Raw genomic sequence first — 15,235 nt, 5'->3', positions numbered from 1 at the left:
TAGTTCATTAGTTGTCATATTCAAGTTAGTTGTAACATTCAGATTACAGGTCTGGCTGCTTTATGGTGGGCCACCTGGAAGATTAGAAACACAGGGCTTGCTTTGAGGGAAATTGATTAGATCCGGATCCCCAGCTGAACTGATCTGTTCAGCTCAGCTTGCTCTTTCATGACACACTAGGCAGGTTTGCACTCAGAGATTGTAGAAGGGAGAAGGGACACTAAGGCCTAAGGGCGTGCGCGGCAACACTACAGCAGTACAGCACGAAGCTCTGGGGCTACACAACGTTTATTCTCGAGGTATGAAGCACCGGATCGAAGGAGGGCAACAAAAATGAAGGAAGTAGGACAACAAAAATGAAGGAGGAGCAAGCTGTTGGTCAGAAGGATGAAGATGGCGGGCAACAAAAATGAAGCTGTGTTGAGCTCCGATGATATCGCCATGATGGAAGGATTCTGGGTGATGCAGGTTGTGACTTGTGGGTTTAAAAACTATGTTGCTGTTGAGCTGGGATCGTTTGGAAAGAAAAAAGGATTTGGACATTTTTAAAATTGAAAGTCACGTTTCAACTAATTGAACACAAGCTTTGAACGAACACTATTCATTGCTAGATAAAACAAGAAGCGAAGAAACTGAAAAACCTTGGTCTGGCCGGTGGGCCATGAGACCGTGACGGAGGTGGACACTAGAGGAGCCATCGAATTGGGGGCGTCTGGCATCCAGCATTTCTCTTCGTCTCATCAGCAGTAATTAACCACCGGCGGTTCCGTTTCCCAAGCTATGCATCCGTTCGTCTCCTCGGTGGCTGACTGCTCGTGTGATCAGTGCATCCCGATTAGTAAGTACCCTGAATACTACTCGGTACTTTTCGTCATGGCGGCGAGGGAGTCTTATGCCATCCTATATGGGTCAGGTGGTTGATGGTTCAATCTTTCGAACACGGGCAATTTTTCTAGAGAAAAGACTCAAAGTTGCAAGAATGTTATATTAACAGAGTGGGGTTTTTTCTTCCACCAGACAGTGGTCCTTGCAGAAGCTAAATTAATTTTTGCATGCAACTTATGGTAGAATTAATCGTTATCGAACGGGCACATGCCAAGGGTTCGATGGGGGTGCATGCACGCTCCGTAATGATAGAAATAGATTGCTTGCTTTCTGGCCTTTTTGTTTGGTTAATCGTCATCGCACTACAATATATCTGCAATAATCAAGATGGCGACGGTCTTCAAGGCCATGCTCCACTTCATCTACACCGACTGGCTGCCGAAGATGACCGAGGGCGACGATGCCATGGTGATGGCTCAGTACTTGCTCGTGGAGCCTCCGGAGGCTCAAGTTGGTATGCAAGAAGAAGCTGTGCAACCACGTCAGGACGGACACGGTGGAGTCCATGCTGGCGTTGGCCGAGCAGCATGGCTTGCCATGGGGCAAGAAGGCGTGCTTTATCATTTTCTGAAAGCCCGTGGCAATCTCAAGAAAGTCTTGAAGGCTTGCCATGGACCAGATGGCTTGGACCATCTGGTCCAGTGTTGCCCCTCTGTTCTCAAATCTCAAGGACCTTCTTGCCGTGCTTTGCTCCTTGATTGAGCTCTCCAAAGTCCAAGCTTGGAGCAACACAATTTGATACTTATTCTACATTCTAAATTATACTCCTTCTATCTCATATTAAATGATTTTTTATTACATGTATCTAGATGCTTTTTAGACATAGATACATCCATATTTGGGCAAATTTGAGTAACTTAATATGGGACGGAGGGAGTATATCTTGTTTTTGTATCCTCATCCGTCGCATTGCCTTCATTGTCTAATTATTTTTTTTGCTAATTCTTAATTGCCAGTATTTTTCAATTGTCTCTGTCCTAGGTCACAAATTGTCAAGCCAAAAATAGAACCCGAGTACAATTTATGATTTATATGTAGAGCGAATACTCAAGATTTTCTTTTTGTCATACTCCTATATTTACCATCCAAAAGTTGCAAAAAATTATACTCCGTGTCATTTTTTCCCCAAGTTGGACGGCGCCCCATCGTGCACTTTCGTAGTCTAGTCGATCTATAGCCTAGGCCCCATCGTGCACTTTCGTAGTCTAGTCGATCTATAGCCTAGGCAAAGTCGAGCGCTTGATATATACATTGGCATACTCCTATACTTACCACACGATTAGTCCACGTGTCACGCTGTCATTAACACCAAAACACTTAAGGAGGAGAAATGCCCTTTCACCGCCGGTGTGCCTGCCAAGCGCTCCCTCCTCCCTTGCTCCGTCGACACGGATCAGGCCGCGAGCCGGTCGCCCCCTCCTCCGTAGTCGCGGATTGGGCTGCACGCCGTTCTCCCGTTGCTCTGTCGGCGCGGGTCGGGCCGCGCGTCCGCTGCGAGGAGACCGCCTCCGCCCCCATCCTCATTGGCCACGGAAGAGACTTGTGTGGTTAAGCTTGTTGGTGAAAAAAAGAAGAAGATAAGGGGTCCAGGGAAAAAAAAGAAGAAGCTGAGGGGTTCAGTGAAAAAACTTTAGACCTTACATGTGGGCCCGATCTGTTGGTTTTGCTGTCAAATTCTCTAATCTAGCAGATTTGGGTTTTCTGAAAGTAATTAGCACTGAAGTTGTGGTTTTTTGTTACAAACCTTTAGGATTGTGCCCGAACGAAAATCTAGCTCCAAATGGTGTGGTTTTGTAAAATTTACTCTGTGTTGTCGTAGCACACGACAAAGAAACACATGCATGCAGTACACAATCATTTTATTTTGCGCTTGAAATTCTTATACAAATCCATGTCACTAATTTTGGGACAGAGGGGGTACAACCTTATATTACTCTATGGTGCGTCCCAAACATCTTAAAAGAGCTAATCCTTAATCTTTCTCCCTGACTTCTTCGGCTTTAATGCAACAAAATCTCCAGATCACACTGCTTACTGATTAGACAATTATTATTATCACTAGCAGAATGCCCGTGCGCTGCCATAGCCCGCAAGCCAATTTTGTGCCTTCTCCTTTTTCTTCTTCTTGGCCCACACCTGTTCTACCTCTTGGTCCAGCTTCCCCGAGAACACCCGCCCAGCCGATGCCCGCACGAGCGCTTGTGCCCGTCTTCCTCCTCGCACCAAAATCAACACACACGCGCGCTGGCCACCGCAATCTCCGCCCTCGACGACGCCTCCTCGGCCCACGACTCGTCCAGGTGCTCTGAACCGTATCCCACGGCCCTTCCCTTCCTTTCCCCCTCCTCAATCACCCCCCATAATCATGGCTGAACCGCCTTAGCGCGTGTTTTCGTAGCGGTAACGGTGTCTGACAAGATGTAACCTGCAGGCCAGCGCCGCCGACCCTCGGATGGAAGGAGGCACCGCATGCTGGATCATATGCTGCATCACATGATCAATCTGCCGCTACACCTATAGATAACGAGCATCACCAAAGCAGCAGAGCAAGGTCGAACCGTTGGAGGTGTGAAGAGATACCTTTGGGCTTTTAATTTGATTTTCTTCGCTGCGTCAGGGGGAGTATTTATGTTGGATTAGGAAGTGTCTCCTATTGGGCTGCGCCAGGAGCGGGGAGCTCGGCCGTCTGGAGCGGATGAAGAAGTGGTTTTAGGAAGGGTCTCCTATTGGGCTGCGCCAGGAGCGGGGAGCTCGGCGGTCTGGAGCGGATGCAGGAGTGGTTTGCGTGCAGGCGGACGAGGTGGGTCTCGGGGGCTTGACGAAAAAAAGAAAGAAAAAAAAGGTGGAACGGTCCGTATTTTTTACATTGTATATATAGATATAGATATAGATAAATTCGGTGCAGTTAACGGGCCAGCCAGCTTAATAGCCCTAATATACATAGAATACTGGGGGCCCACAAATTTTATGGGAAGTTTGACAGACGACGGTGAAGGGAACGATCCGTATTTTTTAGATAGGTATAGACTAGCAAAGAGCCTGTGCGCTGCCACGGCTCTCGAATTGACATAGATAGCATACATGTAAAACAAAAAAAAAGAGTATATCAGTGTACGAAAAAATTGCAAAAACAAGATCGTTTTTCTGATCATGTTTGTACTACTGTATAAACATGCAGGTATCATGGATTCCTACGGTGATTACTTGTTGGGTCCAACTATGTTCTCTAATTTTAATCAGGCATGGAATCAGGTATGATAAAAAAAAAGCTCATAAAAAATTGAAAAAGAACGTGCCAAAATAAACTTGCCTGAATTTGTTGTCGACTTGTCACCTGCATGACTGATGTTGTGTTTTTATAGAATTTTTGCACTTCCTTATTCAATGTGTTTCAGGATGGCCATAGGACTCCAACAAGTTCAGAGAATTTGGGTGCCCCCATTGCGCTTGGAACAACAATACCCATGTCGTTTGGTGGGGGAGAATTCGTTGATCTGTACATGCCAACACAGGTGTAACAACCCCCCTGGAGAATAAGAACAAACATATACAAAAACAACCCGTCAGCTGCTTGACCAAATTTTTTTTTTGTGTTACAAGCAGGATATAAAAAAATAATGTATGCAAAATAACTTATTCTTTCTCTTGAGAAAAAAAACAGATTTGTCATGATGCTGTGCAAGATCCAACCACAAGTGAAGCTGTTGACATTACACAACCTGGTTGTGGGTCTTTTACTGATATGCTGAAGAATCCTTTTGATCATAGATCTGAGCAAGTGATACATGAACCCATAGGCTCTAGGGTAATTTTTTATACTTCTTGTTTTCTAGCAAAACACTATTTTAGTTGTTGCAAAATCCCTTATTCTTTTTGTTGCATAAAAACAGATTTGTCATGCTGCTGTGCAAGATCCCACCACAATTGAAGCTGTTGACATTACACAACCTGCTTCTAGACTTTTACTGATATGCTGCAGAATACTTTTGATCATAGATATGAGCAAATGATAGATGAACCCATGGGCTCTGAGGTAACTATTTATACTTCATGTTTTCTAGCAAAAACCCTATTTTAGTTGATTCAAAAAAAAATGAACCATCTCCTCCCCTGACTCCTCCCAAATTTCAATTAGTTCTATCAGTTCTATTAGTTCTATTGGTTCCCTGAGTGCAACAAATTCTTGTTGGCAAATCTAAGAACGATGTGCAGAATTGTGATCATGATTCTTGTGCATGTTGCTTGTAGGCAGTGGAACTTGACCCTCGTAATGCAACTTTGCTCGCGAATAGTAGCCTACACTTTCTTCGCTTCGGTAATGGGGTGGAGGCCTTGAAGGATGCTCAAGCTTGCAGGATGATGCGACCTGGGTGCTGTTAAGATGTCTAGGTCCCTTCTGCAAGTTCTGTAGGAAAACATTTTCAATGTGCAAGTTGTGCATTTTGAGGCAAATCCTTTTTGATGTACACGTAACAAGTTTTTGTCTTCAGGAGTATGTAAAAGGCATTTGGTGCATTTCTTGACGGTCTTAAATTGGAGCCGGGAAACGTCGAGATTTAAGAGGGGCTACGGTACCCTCTCTCTCGTCCCTTTTGGCCATGTTCGAGCCTAGTGAAATTCGACCCGGGATCGAAAATGCCCAGCCAGACACTTTTCTTGCTTAAGATTAATCAAGGAAAACGCGCCATGGCTTCCGGAGAAACCAAAATCGCCCTCCATTAAGTTTCCAATGCACAAGCTCCCTGCCTGCATTTCCAGCTTGACTACTTCTTTCTTTTCTTTAGCGGTGAATTCCCCACATTTGATTTTATTTGAACGGTAGAATTTGAAAGTTCAAAAATCTCCAGGGGAGGGTGCGGCCGTGCGGGGAGGTGGAAGCAGGAAGGAATCTCTACAGCTCCTGGAACACACGTGAAACTGCTGACGTAGGTCTGAACTACAGCCAATAGTCAACCACGCCTCTTCCTTTATTGAAATTTGTTCATGGGCTATCTCCAGTGGACCAGCATCACTGACGTCTGGGTCCCCTCGAAGCTCTACAAGCAAAGCACACCGTGAGTGCACCCAGTCCACGTGAAAATTTCAACTTCAATTCGGAAAATTTTGAATTGAAAAAACAAAAAAAGAAGGAAATACATATATAACTGGAAATCTAGCAGCTGTCAAGTGCCCACCAAACAATGACGTGCGCAGCATACATCATGTAAATTGGACTTTTCACTTGTCTACGGTATTAAGATCACTACGTCCAGATAAAGCATCATGCTAGGAATTCAAACAACAGGTCGATACCATCCAGGAAAACTAGTACAGTCGATGCGTCAACAGCATGACATTAAAGTTCATACGATCATTTTCTCACAACTGACACTAATTAAGCATATGTTTATTGGCATTCTACAGCAACCAAGAAGCGTCACACACTCCGAATCGCATTATCACCAAACAAAAATGGAGCCGTTGTGAAGGCCGTTCGTTGTCATGAACGCCACAATCCCTAGCCGGTGATCAGATCACAAAGATATCATGCAGATAAAATTATCTTGCTACCCGGAAAGCAGCACTACCTGCGAAGCAAAAGGAACTCACCAGTCAAACACAATTTTCACTGCTAATAATGTAGAGCATCATAAGTTATCAACTTTGGGTTAGTTTGTACAGCAAGAAAGCAGCTCTCGCACAGTGAACTATTTCTTTATTATTTGTTCTTTCTTTTCTTTTTTGACGGAAAGTGGAACTATTTCCAGTTAAATTAAAATGGCCATTTCTAGGAACTAACCATATAAGAAAGACAAATGAGATATGCCGTGCTATAACATTCATCACAATTGCAGCATAAGACCTATCAAAATGCATGAAAGGAGCAAGAGTCATGGGGAAGGTGAGTTGTAGCAAACTGAGAAAACTGGTTAGCTGTACTGTAGTAATTGCACTAGGTGACTTGTACCAGATTGTAGATAATCTGTGTTCAGTTATAATTCAAATTTCGCATACACACATACATGTACTGAGCATCATGCTGTGTTGATATAAGTAGTTGGAATTTGGAACCATCCAAAGCATGATCTTGACCAAGATCTATTCGCTAAAACAATGTTACAGATGGACAGTACTAAAACTTAAAGCAAGGTGGATATAAAACACTAGTCGATATTCTAAATTATACCCTGTTCCATTATAGGATGCATGTTAATCTAATAAAGCAAAATACATAAGAGCTGCTAGAGTGAAGTGTTTTATGTTTGCTACCGTATACATATGGAAAAGGCGAATACACATTTAGTATGAGTTGCACAATTTGCAAGAAATTTGGGTGATAAAGTTAGCTTTCTACCGGTGATGCCGTGAATGGATTGTAAAGATTCAGTAGCAAATTGGCGAGTCGATTTCCTATTGTGCTTTATTTTTAAATTGCTGATAGCAATTGTATCTTCCACAGCTAAATTGTGTGCCTGATTCTCTAATTAGGCATGAGGCAAAAAACATCGGAAATTTTGTTCAAATGCAAAAGCAGAATCATTCATGCACCGCTAATGTAGGCAAGAAACACACTCTGTAGTTTTGTACATGGAACATTTGAGCTTCAAAATGACCATGGTCGGCAAAGGAAACAACAGCTTTGCTGAAATGAAATGCAGACTATTACAACGAACTGTTCAAGTATACACCATTTCAAATTGATTGGTTGGGCAAGACATTGGATGATTTAAAATTTTATGTTTACCTATTAGATTAGGTATATTGTTCTTTGGATTTAAAATGTGGTTTTAGTGATGTTTTCAGAGTTCCAATAGAGAAGGGAGTACATCAACAGAGAATAAACGTTCTATTGTTGATTCGATCAAAATTTTCTAACACATGACAAAAATTCTGGGCAGCTTGGCCAACCAATGAAGAAAATACTGATCCAAATAACTAAATAAAGGACATGAACATGCAAAATCAATTTAGCACATATTTACAGATAAGATGCAACAAGAAAAAACAAGGTAAACAAAGCAAAAGATGAATTTATCACCTGTTCAACTAGCATAGTCATCTAATGCATCATTAGACATATCATCTTCACCATCTCCACCACCAATCCCCCTGCCTACAAGAAAAAAGAAAATGTTCAATATGCTAATAACATTTCCTATGAAATGACAAATGAGCAGGCATAACACGATGCACATTGCATCGACTAGGCAGTACTTGCTAAAGGTTATTTTTTGTTCTACCTTTAATGCAGTAACATAAATAATACGTAAAAGATAACCAACCCGACCAAGAAAAAAATGCACAATTTATTCTTCAATATCTTTTGGCCAACTATTAGCCTCGTGAAAAAAACACAGCTAGAATTTTGCATAGGTATAACAAGTCCAAATAATTCGATTATGCATTGTAGAGTGGGGAATACCTGTTGTGTAGAAATTTTCATAGGTATAACAGGTCCAGCTCTTCTCTTGATCTATTTCAGACATTCTTTTGAGCTGCATTCTGTCCAGTTGAACCATGAAATCGCCCATGTTTGTAGTCAGGAAAATAAAATTTAATTCCTCGTCGTACCCCCGCCTCCACATTGTTCCATTCTCTATGAACAATTTCGGTTTAAAGAGGTCGGCTAGTTGAATTGTTTTCTCCATCACCCATGACATCTTCGCTTCTGGCTTCCACTCCCAGATTTGAATATTCGGTCCTAAAAGAATTACTAGAATGATGCCACTATGCTCTGTCCGCATGATTTGGAAGTGATGAAAGCTTAAAGGGTCCATAAAACATGCTTCAATTGGCTTCGCAATCAAAGAAAGACTTTCTTTTTCCAAATCGAATTGAAGGATATCACCTTCACAAAGCAACCAGCAAAGCATGTTCCCAATCAAGATGCTCGGGCTAGTGGGATCGATCGTTGGATCGATTAATGTAGACTCCACATTTATCATATTTCCCCATGTACTAGATCTCGATTCAAAGAGGAAATCATATGCATTGCCGTGGTGTGGGTCATTGCACACCACCACCAATTTGAATGGGCTCAGCGCACACCACCGCAGCATTCATCACAATCTTTGGTGCACCATCGGTGAACCTTAGTGGAAGTGGGAAAGAAATGCGGCGCTGCTGGTCACTAATGGGGTCCCACAAGAAGACCTCACGTTGCACCCAATTGAGGAAAAAAGCAAGCCCGTTGCAGGCAGCCTCGAAAAACCCAGCCCAAGCAGGCGAGACTCTTCGGCGGGCAGAAACGGGCAGCAGGGATGCAGTCAGGTGGATCCAGCGTGGAAGAGAAGACACAAGGCTTACCTTGTTGCTTCATAAAGAAGCCAAGAAGTGGAATTTTCCGGTGATGGTCGCGGAAGAGGTGGACGAAGCGAGCATCACGGACTATGCGGCACCAACGCTTGCATACGGCGGAAGCGAGCGGGAGGGAGGGCGGCTGTGGTGGGAGGCGGACAAGGATCTCTCGTCGTCCAGTGGGTGCTGTAGGGCCGCCGGAGGGGGGAATGAGCCGCGGCGGCGGATCATCAGAGCTAGGGTTGGCCTTGTGGGTTGAGTGGAGTGAAAAGAGGGGAAATCTCGACTAGCTTGACTAGACCGTGTAGGCCCAAGAGTGTGTGTCTTGGAGATTCAGTTGGAGGGCATTTTAGTCTTTTCTATTGTCAGTGGTGAGTGGATGCAGCGGTGAGCACAACTAGTTGGTGGATGACGCTGTGGTTGATTCCGACCATACTTCTTCCTTTCCTTTTTTGAGACGATTTTGGGATGAAGTCAACGGTGCGCACAACTAGTTGGCAGATGACCGTCTAGTTGATTAAAACCAATCTTATTTCTTTCTTTTTTTCTAGTCAAAGTTGAGCTGAATTTGGTGATGCTCACAACTAGTTGGCAAGTGACCCCTCCGACAATTCGGACCAAGCTTATTTCTTTCCTTTTGTATTTCTATTGCAACAATGTTTTGATTGAAAGCACCATTTACTTTTGGTCTGAAACGAACCTCTGCCTGGTCCAATTCGCTCAAAAAAAAAACACCGCCTAGTCTAAGCATCTCGTGTGAATGAAACCATGTGAAAGCGATGTCTGCCTGGTCCAAGCATCTCGTGTGAATGAACCCATGTACCTGTGTGAAAACTCATCTAACTTTTAAAATTCAGGGAAAACATTTTTTTTAAATGTTAAAATTCATGGCGAAACTTTATACTTTTCTGAAGTAACTTTCATTTTTCAAACTAATTTTAAAAAATGAGGACAAACTTTCATTTTTTTATTTTAAAGAATTTCAAATTTGGGACTTTTCTTTTTGACCTTTCAATAAAATGCAGAAAGCTTCCGTTTCTCTAGACTTTTAAAAGTTTGGAACAATCTTTAATTTATTTATTACCTAAACAGACTTTCATATTTTAGGACAACCTTACATTGTTTTTCCAAAAATCCAGAAAATCCTTTGATTTTTTAAGGCTGTTCCAAAACTTTAGGATGAATTTCCAACATTAATGTAGGATTGTTTTCAAAATTATGGTGTAGAAACGTTTCTGCAGGAACAGAACCATAAAAAATATGTACATACGAAACGGCATTTGCTCTCGAAATCAAAGTCGCAAAATGGTCTCGAGCACGCACTGAGGCGAGGGACTACAAAGCTTCTCAAGAACCGGCTAACGATGATTAGAAAAGGACACCTAGCAATTAACATAATCCACTTGTCTCTTTGAAAGTCTTCAGTCACGCCCTGCAAGATAGCAAAACGGGGCATCTCCCGTTTCTTCAGTGAGAAGTGCAAATCAAGTACCTACAAGCTTATCATATCTACTTGCTGATGTTATCCAGGTAAGCTTATCCTGCACAGATTCAAGGTATCTTCAAGGCCTTCATGGCCTCCCTGCACATTTCAATTCCAACAGTAAATATGATGGCCATAGGCTGCTCTAAGTGAAAGATCATTCCAACAAGGAATTGGGAAGATTGCGCTTGTTCATTGAGGAATGAAAGATCATTTTAAGTGACCGAACCCATTTAGTTTTGAAACGGGCATAGTGTGTATCTTAATCAAAGGCAAATAAATTACAAATAAACCAAATGTAGTATAATTTGCCTAACATCTGATTGAATTCATTTTTTGCTCATCCATTCTCGCGAGATACTCCCTCAATCATCTCTTAGCGGGGCCTCTTCCGAAGTTTTATTCCGACCGTCGATTGCAGAAATATACACGGCGTTCTTCAGTAGGTAAGTTTTTAGGTAGTCTTGTAAAAAAAAACAATATACACGCCGTGATACTGCTATAAAATTTTATCGCTTAGTTTTTTAGATATGAAAATTTACAATTTGTGACACAAGCTAAAGATTTTGATATGCTTGCCGCCCTGTGAACAAACATAAAGCAGTGTGTGCACGGTCCAAATAAAAAAAGACAAACCGTCCGTCCGGAAATAAAGAACTTAGATTTGCATCCATTTTTATATAAATTCATCTCATTTATTTTTGGAAAGAGTATACGAAAAAAGGCGAAGCACGTGATGATCATCCCGAGAAGAAAAAAAGGGTGAAAAACAAACAAAAGACCGCACGAAGTTCGGCTTCCATTCCAAGAAGAAGAGAAACAGCGAAAAACGAACAAAGACTTCCTTTGTCTTCTTCTTCCTCCTCTGCTCCATTCGCTTCCCGCCCTCCTCCTGCAAACCCCACCCCAAACCCTACCCTCCCATGCCGCGGCCATGGCGCCGCTCCACCCACCGGCCGCCTTCGACCGCCACTACGGCCTCCCTCCCTGGGACCCCGCCCTCACCTCCTCTAACCCTTCCTTCCACCAGGGCTTCCTCAAGGCCGCCTACGACGGCGACCTCCTCGACGTCAGGAGTACGTTGCAACCCCTACACCCTGCGCCGGCGCGCGGGTTCTTTTCTTCACTCTTCTGTTAACTAATCCGCGATTTTGTTTTCAGAGGGGGCGAAGGTGGTGCCGTGGTGGGCTGGGGCTTGGAAGGGCGCCGCCTCGCCGAGAGGCTGGGCGCCGTCAGGGACGGGTTCGGCATCGGTCTGCTCCACTCCGCCGCGCTCGAGCTTCTCCCCGTCTGCCGCCTCCTTGTTGAGGACCTCCGGCTCGACAGACGCCGCGGTGCGTTGTCCGTACGCCTCCAAAACCCTCTCCTTTTCTGCTCTCACTCACAGGCACGCACGATTACCTTGGTTGTAAGTTGTAACCTGAGTGGGTAGCTATGTTTGTTTCCTACGAAGCGGCTGAATTCATTTGTGCGTGCTCAGTAAGCAGCTCTGCTTGATTTGGTGTCCCCTGACAGGCCAAACACCTCTGACCTTCGCGATCGGCCTTCAGAACGTGGCCATGATGGTGCTTTTACTTTTTTGAGCAAGGCGCTGAATTTCTGAAGAAAGGGAGTAAGGTGCTGGCCTTATGTGAATGTTCTTCCTTTTTTCCCCCATAGACATTGTGTAATGCAGAAAAAAGAACTAGCAAGCCTTTTATTTTTTCTATAACCAAGTCCAAAAGGTAAAGAAAAGAAGAAGCTCTTTTCTGCAAATTCGGTGTATTTGATCAACTCCCATGCCACACAACTATTGGATTCTATTTCAGTATATCTTATAATTATTTAGATGTTATTTCTCTAATAATGTATTAAAATATACTCCTCTGATCCTAAATTCTTGTCGTGGTTTTAGTTCGAATTATTTAGACATTATTTCAGTATTACATAGGATGACACTAACAAATCACTGTGAAGACAAGGAGCTACAAGAAAGAATCTATAGCCAAGTCGTGGTATATCATGTATATTTTATCCAGGAAACCGTGAAATCGTAGAGCTCTTACTCTCCAATGGAGCTTGCGTCAATGCATTCAGTTTTGGTGGGACAGCATTACATGCTGCTGTCCATGATGGGTGAGATGATATTTTGAAGATTTTGTTGGACAACCATGCAGATGTAATTGTGATTCCCATCTTTTCTTTTTCTGAACTTGCTTGTGATTTATCCTAACTTTATCATATTTGAGTTTTTTCATCTGGTTGGTTTGTCGCATTGCACTTCTTCTTTTATTCCTTCTAGCTTTAAGCTGTAATCATGTTGTCTTATACCACCTGCTTCGAACCGTAGTTATCAATATTTTGCCTTGGTAACATGAGCAATTTTGTTGATCTTTTCTCCAAACTAATCCCATTTTCTCTAATCCACAGATCAACCTGTAGTCTCCTTTCGAGCGCTGATTTTTGCTGTTTCACTCCAAGTTCCGTGGAGTCGTGAGATCTGACTGTATAAATACATGCTTTGTTTTCTAGCATATGCATACTATGACTGTATAAACTTTACACTATGCTTCTAGTTTCTTCCATCCTTGCATGATGTAGCCTGACAAGTAGAACTGGACGTGCTTAGCAATGTTATATATTGCTATAGTGCATTCATGTGTAGATCTTGGCTTTGCAGCGTTCCTATAATTTTATTAGTGCTTGACTATTAATGCACAATGACTGTTGAGGTCATGGATTTCCTATCCTATGCATTTTTAGCAGTTATCATGGACTTCCCAGACAGATGATGAGGATTAGATCAACTTATGTAGATAAATTTTTTTTTTGAGGAATCTTATGTAGATAATATGATAAACTAATTCATTACTTTTGCCATGTTTGTGTGTGCTATTTTTGTTATTTCAGCTTTTTGACAAAGCTTTTGCTCATGTTGTCATGGTTATATCTACTATATATTCTATTTATAGTTCTTTACCCCTCTCCTCCTTTAAGTTGTATGCTGGCTGTAGTAACAAGGATTACTAATTTCTTAATTTCTCAACAGCATAAGATAACTAGTGGTAGTGTGGTACTGGTTATACAGCTCTTGTTATTGCTGCTATGGTGGGCTCACTGAAATGTGTGAAGCTCCTGCTTGAGGTATGCCATCTTCATACGTCAACTTACAGGTTACTGTAAAAATATACAAAGAGGATGATACCGTACTGAATTTTTATAATTCTCCTAACAATGATTACCAGAGTCACAAATTGCAACTTATATGTGTGTTCATATGAAAACATATGACCCAGGTTTTGTAATTTTAGGCCGGTGCTGATGTGGATGGCAATTGTAAAGAGACGCCCTTAATGTTTGCTGCCAGTAATGGTGGCTTTACTGACATCCTGAAGTGCTTAGTCCTGGTTGGTGCAGATGCTAATGTTCTTGACAGTGTAAGCTGTTGCGCCTTGCTGCTACATGCGTGCTTTCGTCCCTAAAATTTGTAGTTTTGTGATTTACACTGGGTGTTGTTTCTTACATGAAAAAACAAAGCTACATTTGAAATTCAGTACGTGGTTCTATTTGATTAGTTGGAGAAACATGTGATGGCTATAGGCTGTCTACTAGATACGAAGAACTTGCTTTCGAGTTTCACTTCGAACAAATTTTTTGTACAATTAACTTACCAAGAAATACTCTGGATTGTTGCATGCAAATATGTTGACAGTTTGGAGGAAAAATGATACTGAAATTGCAAATATGAGACTTATTGCTTATATGATTTATCCTGGAAGTTCTTAGGATAGCTTTAACAATACCACCTAATGATCTCCTAAAGTAACAATTTGTTCTTATGTTGCAGTTGCTGTCCTGTACGACAAATTTCATATCACGTACAGTACAAGAGACACTACTTGGTTCTTTAACAGCTAATGCTATGCTAATATTTATAATATATTTAATTTTGTACCATATCTATGTGCTCGATGCTTGTCTAGATAGGTTGCATGCTCCAGCTTTGTCGTTTTCTGTTTTCAAATACTAAGTAATGTTAATTCTGCTTGTTATGTTGTCAGTTAGGACGTGCTCCTATAGAAATTGGTTCATGTTCTGGTAGGCGTAAAGATGTGGAGATCCTATTTCCGGTCACTTCTCATATTCCTAGTATACGTGACTGGAGTGCTGATGGAATTTAGTCTTGTAAAATCAATGCGCCCTCAGAAGGTATAATTTAGAACACCATTATTACATTTATATAAACGTTTTGAGTGTGCATGTTTGCTGCTAGCTTTGTGATGGAGATTTCCCTAATACAATGTTTCTGAAATTCATTGTTGTAAGTTGTAACTTGAGAAAAGTGTTTAAACCCATGGACTTCACTGTGCCTTTTTCCTGTATTGAATTACAATTGCTGGCTAGGGACTAGATTGACTTTGAATGTTGTATGCCAATTGTACTGCTGCACTTTTTTTTAGCTTGGAGCCAGTGAAATGGGTCACGTCCGGACCAAAAAGCGGATTTAGGTGTCCGTTTTGCCCTAACGGACAAAATGGGTCGCCCCACTGAGGATGGTCTTAAGTTTGTCAATTCCATGTTAATTTTGACGTGACTTTTTAATGGCACATT

General features: G+C 42.1%; 1 protein-coding gene and 1 long non-coding RNA gene across 6 annotated transcripts; one reads left to right on the top strand and one right to left on the bottom strand.

Moving 5' to 3' along the window:
• Window positions 1–6,022: 6,022 nt before the first annotated feature.
• LOC100831989 lies at window positions 6,023–9,469 on the bottom strand. Of its 2 annotated transcripts, XR_002960455.1 has the most exons (4): window positions 9,172–9,469; window positions 8,288–8,566; window positions 7,904–7,978; window positions 6,023–6,452 (listed from the first exon to the last, which is right to left on the bottom strand). It is a non-coding gene; the product is annotated as an uncharacterized LOC100831989 (long non-coding RNA). The 2 variants fall into 2 exon arrangements; XR_002960454.1 differs by having other exon boundaries at window positions 8,288–9,466.
• Window positions 9,470–11,469: 2,000 nt separating this feature from the next.
• On the top strand, window positions 11,470–14,979 carry LOC104584481. Of its 4 annotated transcripts, XR_732192.3 has the most exons (6): window positions 11,470–11,721; window positions 11,807–11,979; window positions 12,161–12,262; window positions 13,674–13,768; window positions 13,936–14,061; window positions 14,686–14,979. XR_732192.3 is itself a non-coding variant. In XM_014902753.2 (4 exons), the coding sequence occupies exons 1-3, from the start codon at window positions 11,580–11,582 to the stop codon at window positions 12,246–12,248; spliced, it is 477 nt and encodes a 158-aa protein (XP_014758239.1). In that variant the 5' UTR covers window positions 11,470–11,579; the 3' UTR covers window positions 12,249–13,768; window positions 13,936–14,302. The 4 variants fall into 4 exon arrangements, 1 of the variants encoding a protein (XP_014758239.1); XR_001407755.2 differs by having other exon boundaries at window positions 12,161–13,768; XR_002966072.1 differs by having other exon boundaries at window positions 11,807–11,990; window positions 12,161–13,768.
• The last annotated feature ends 256 nt before the right edge of the window (window positions 14,980–15,235 follow it).

The sequence above is a fragment of the Brachypodium distachyon genome, chromosome 4 (genome assembly GCF_000005505.3).
Source record: "Brachypodium distachyon strain Bd21 chromosome 4, Brachypodium_distachyon_v3.0, whole genome shotgun sequence".
NCBI lineage: Eukaryota > Viridiplantae > Streptophyta > Magnoliopsida > Poales > Poaceae > Brachypodium > Brachypodium distachyon.
Note: the sequence above shows the minus strand (reverse complement) of the source record. Positions and strands in the feature narration are given on the sequence as shown.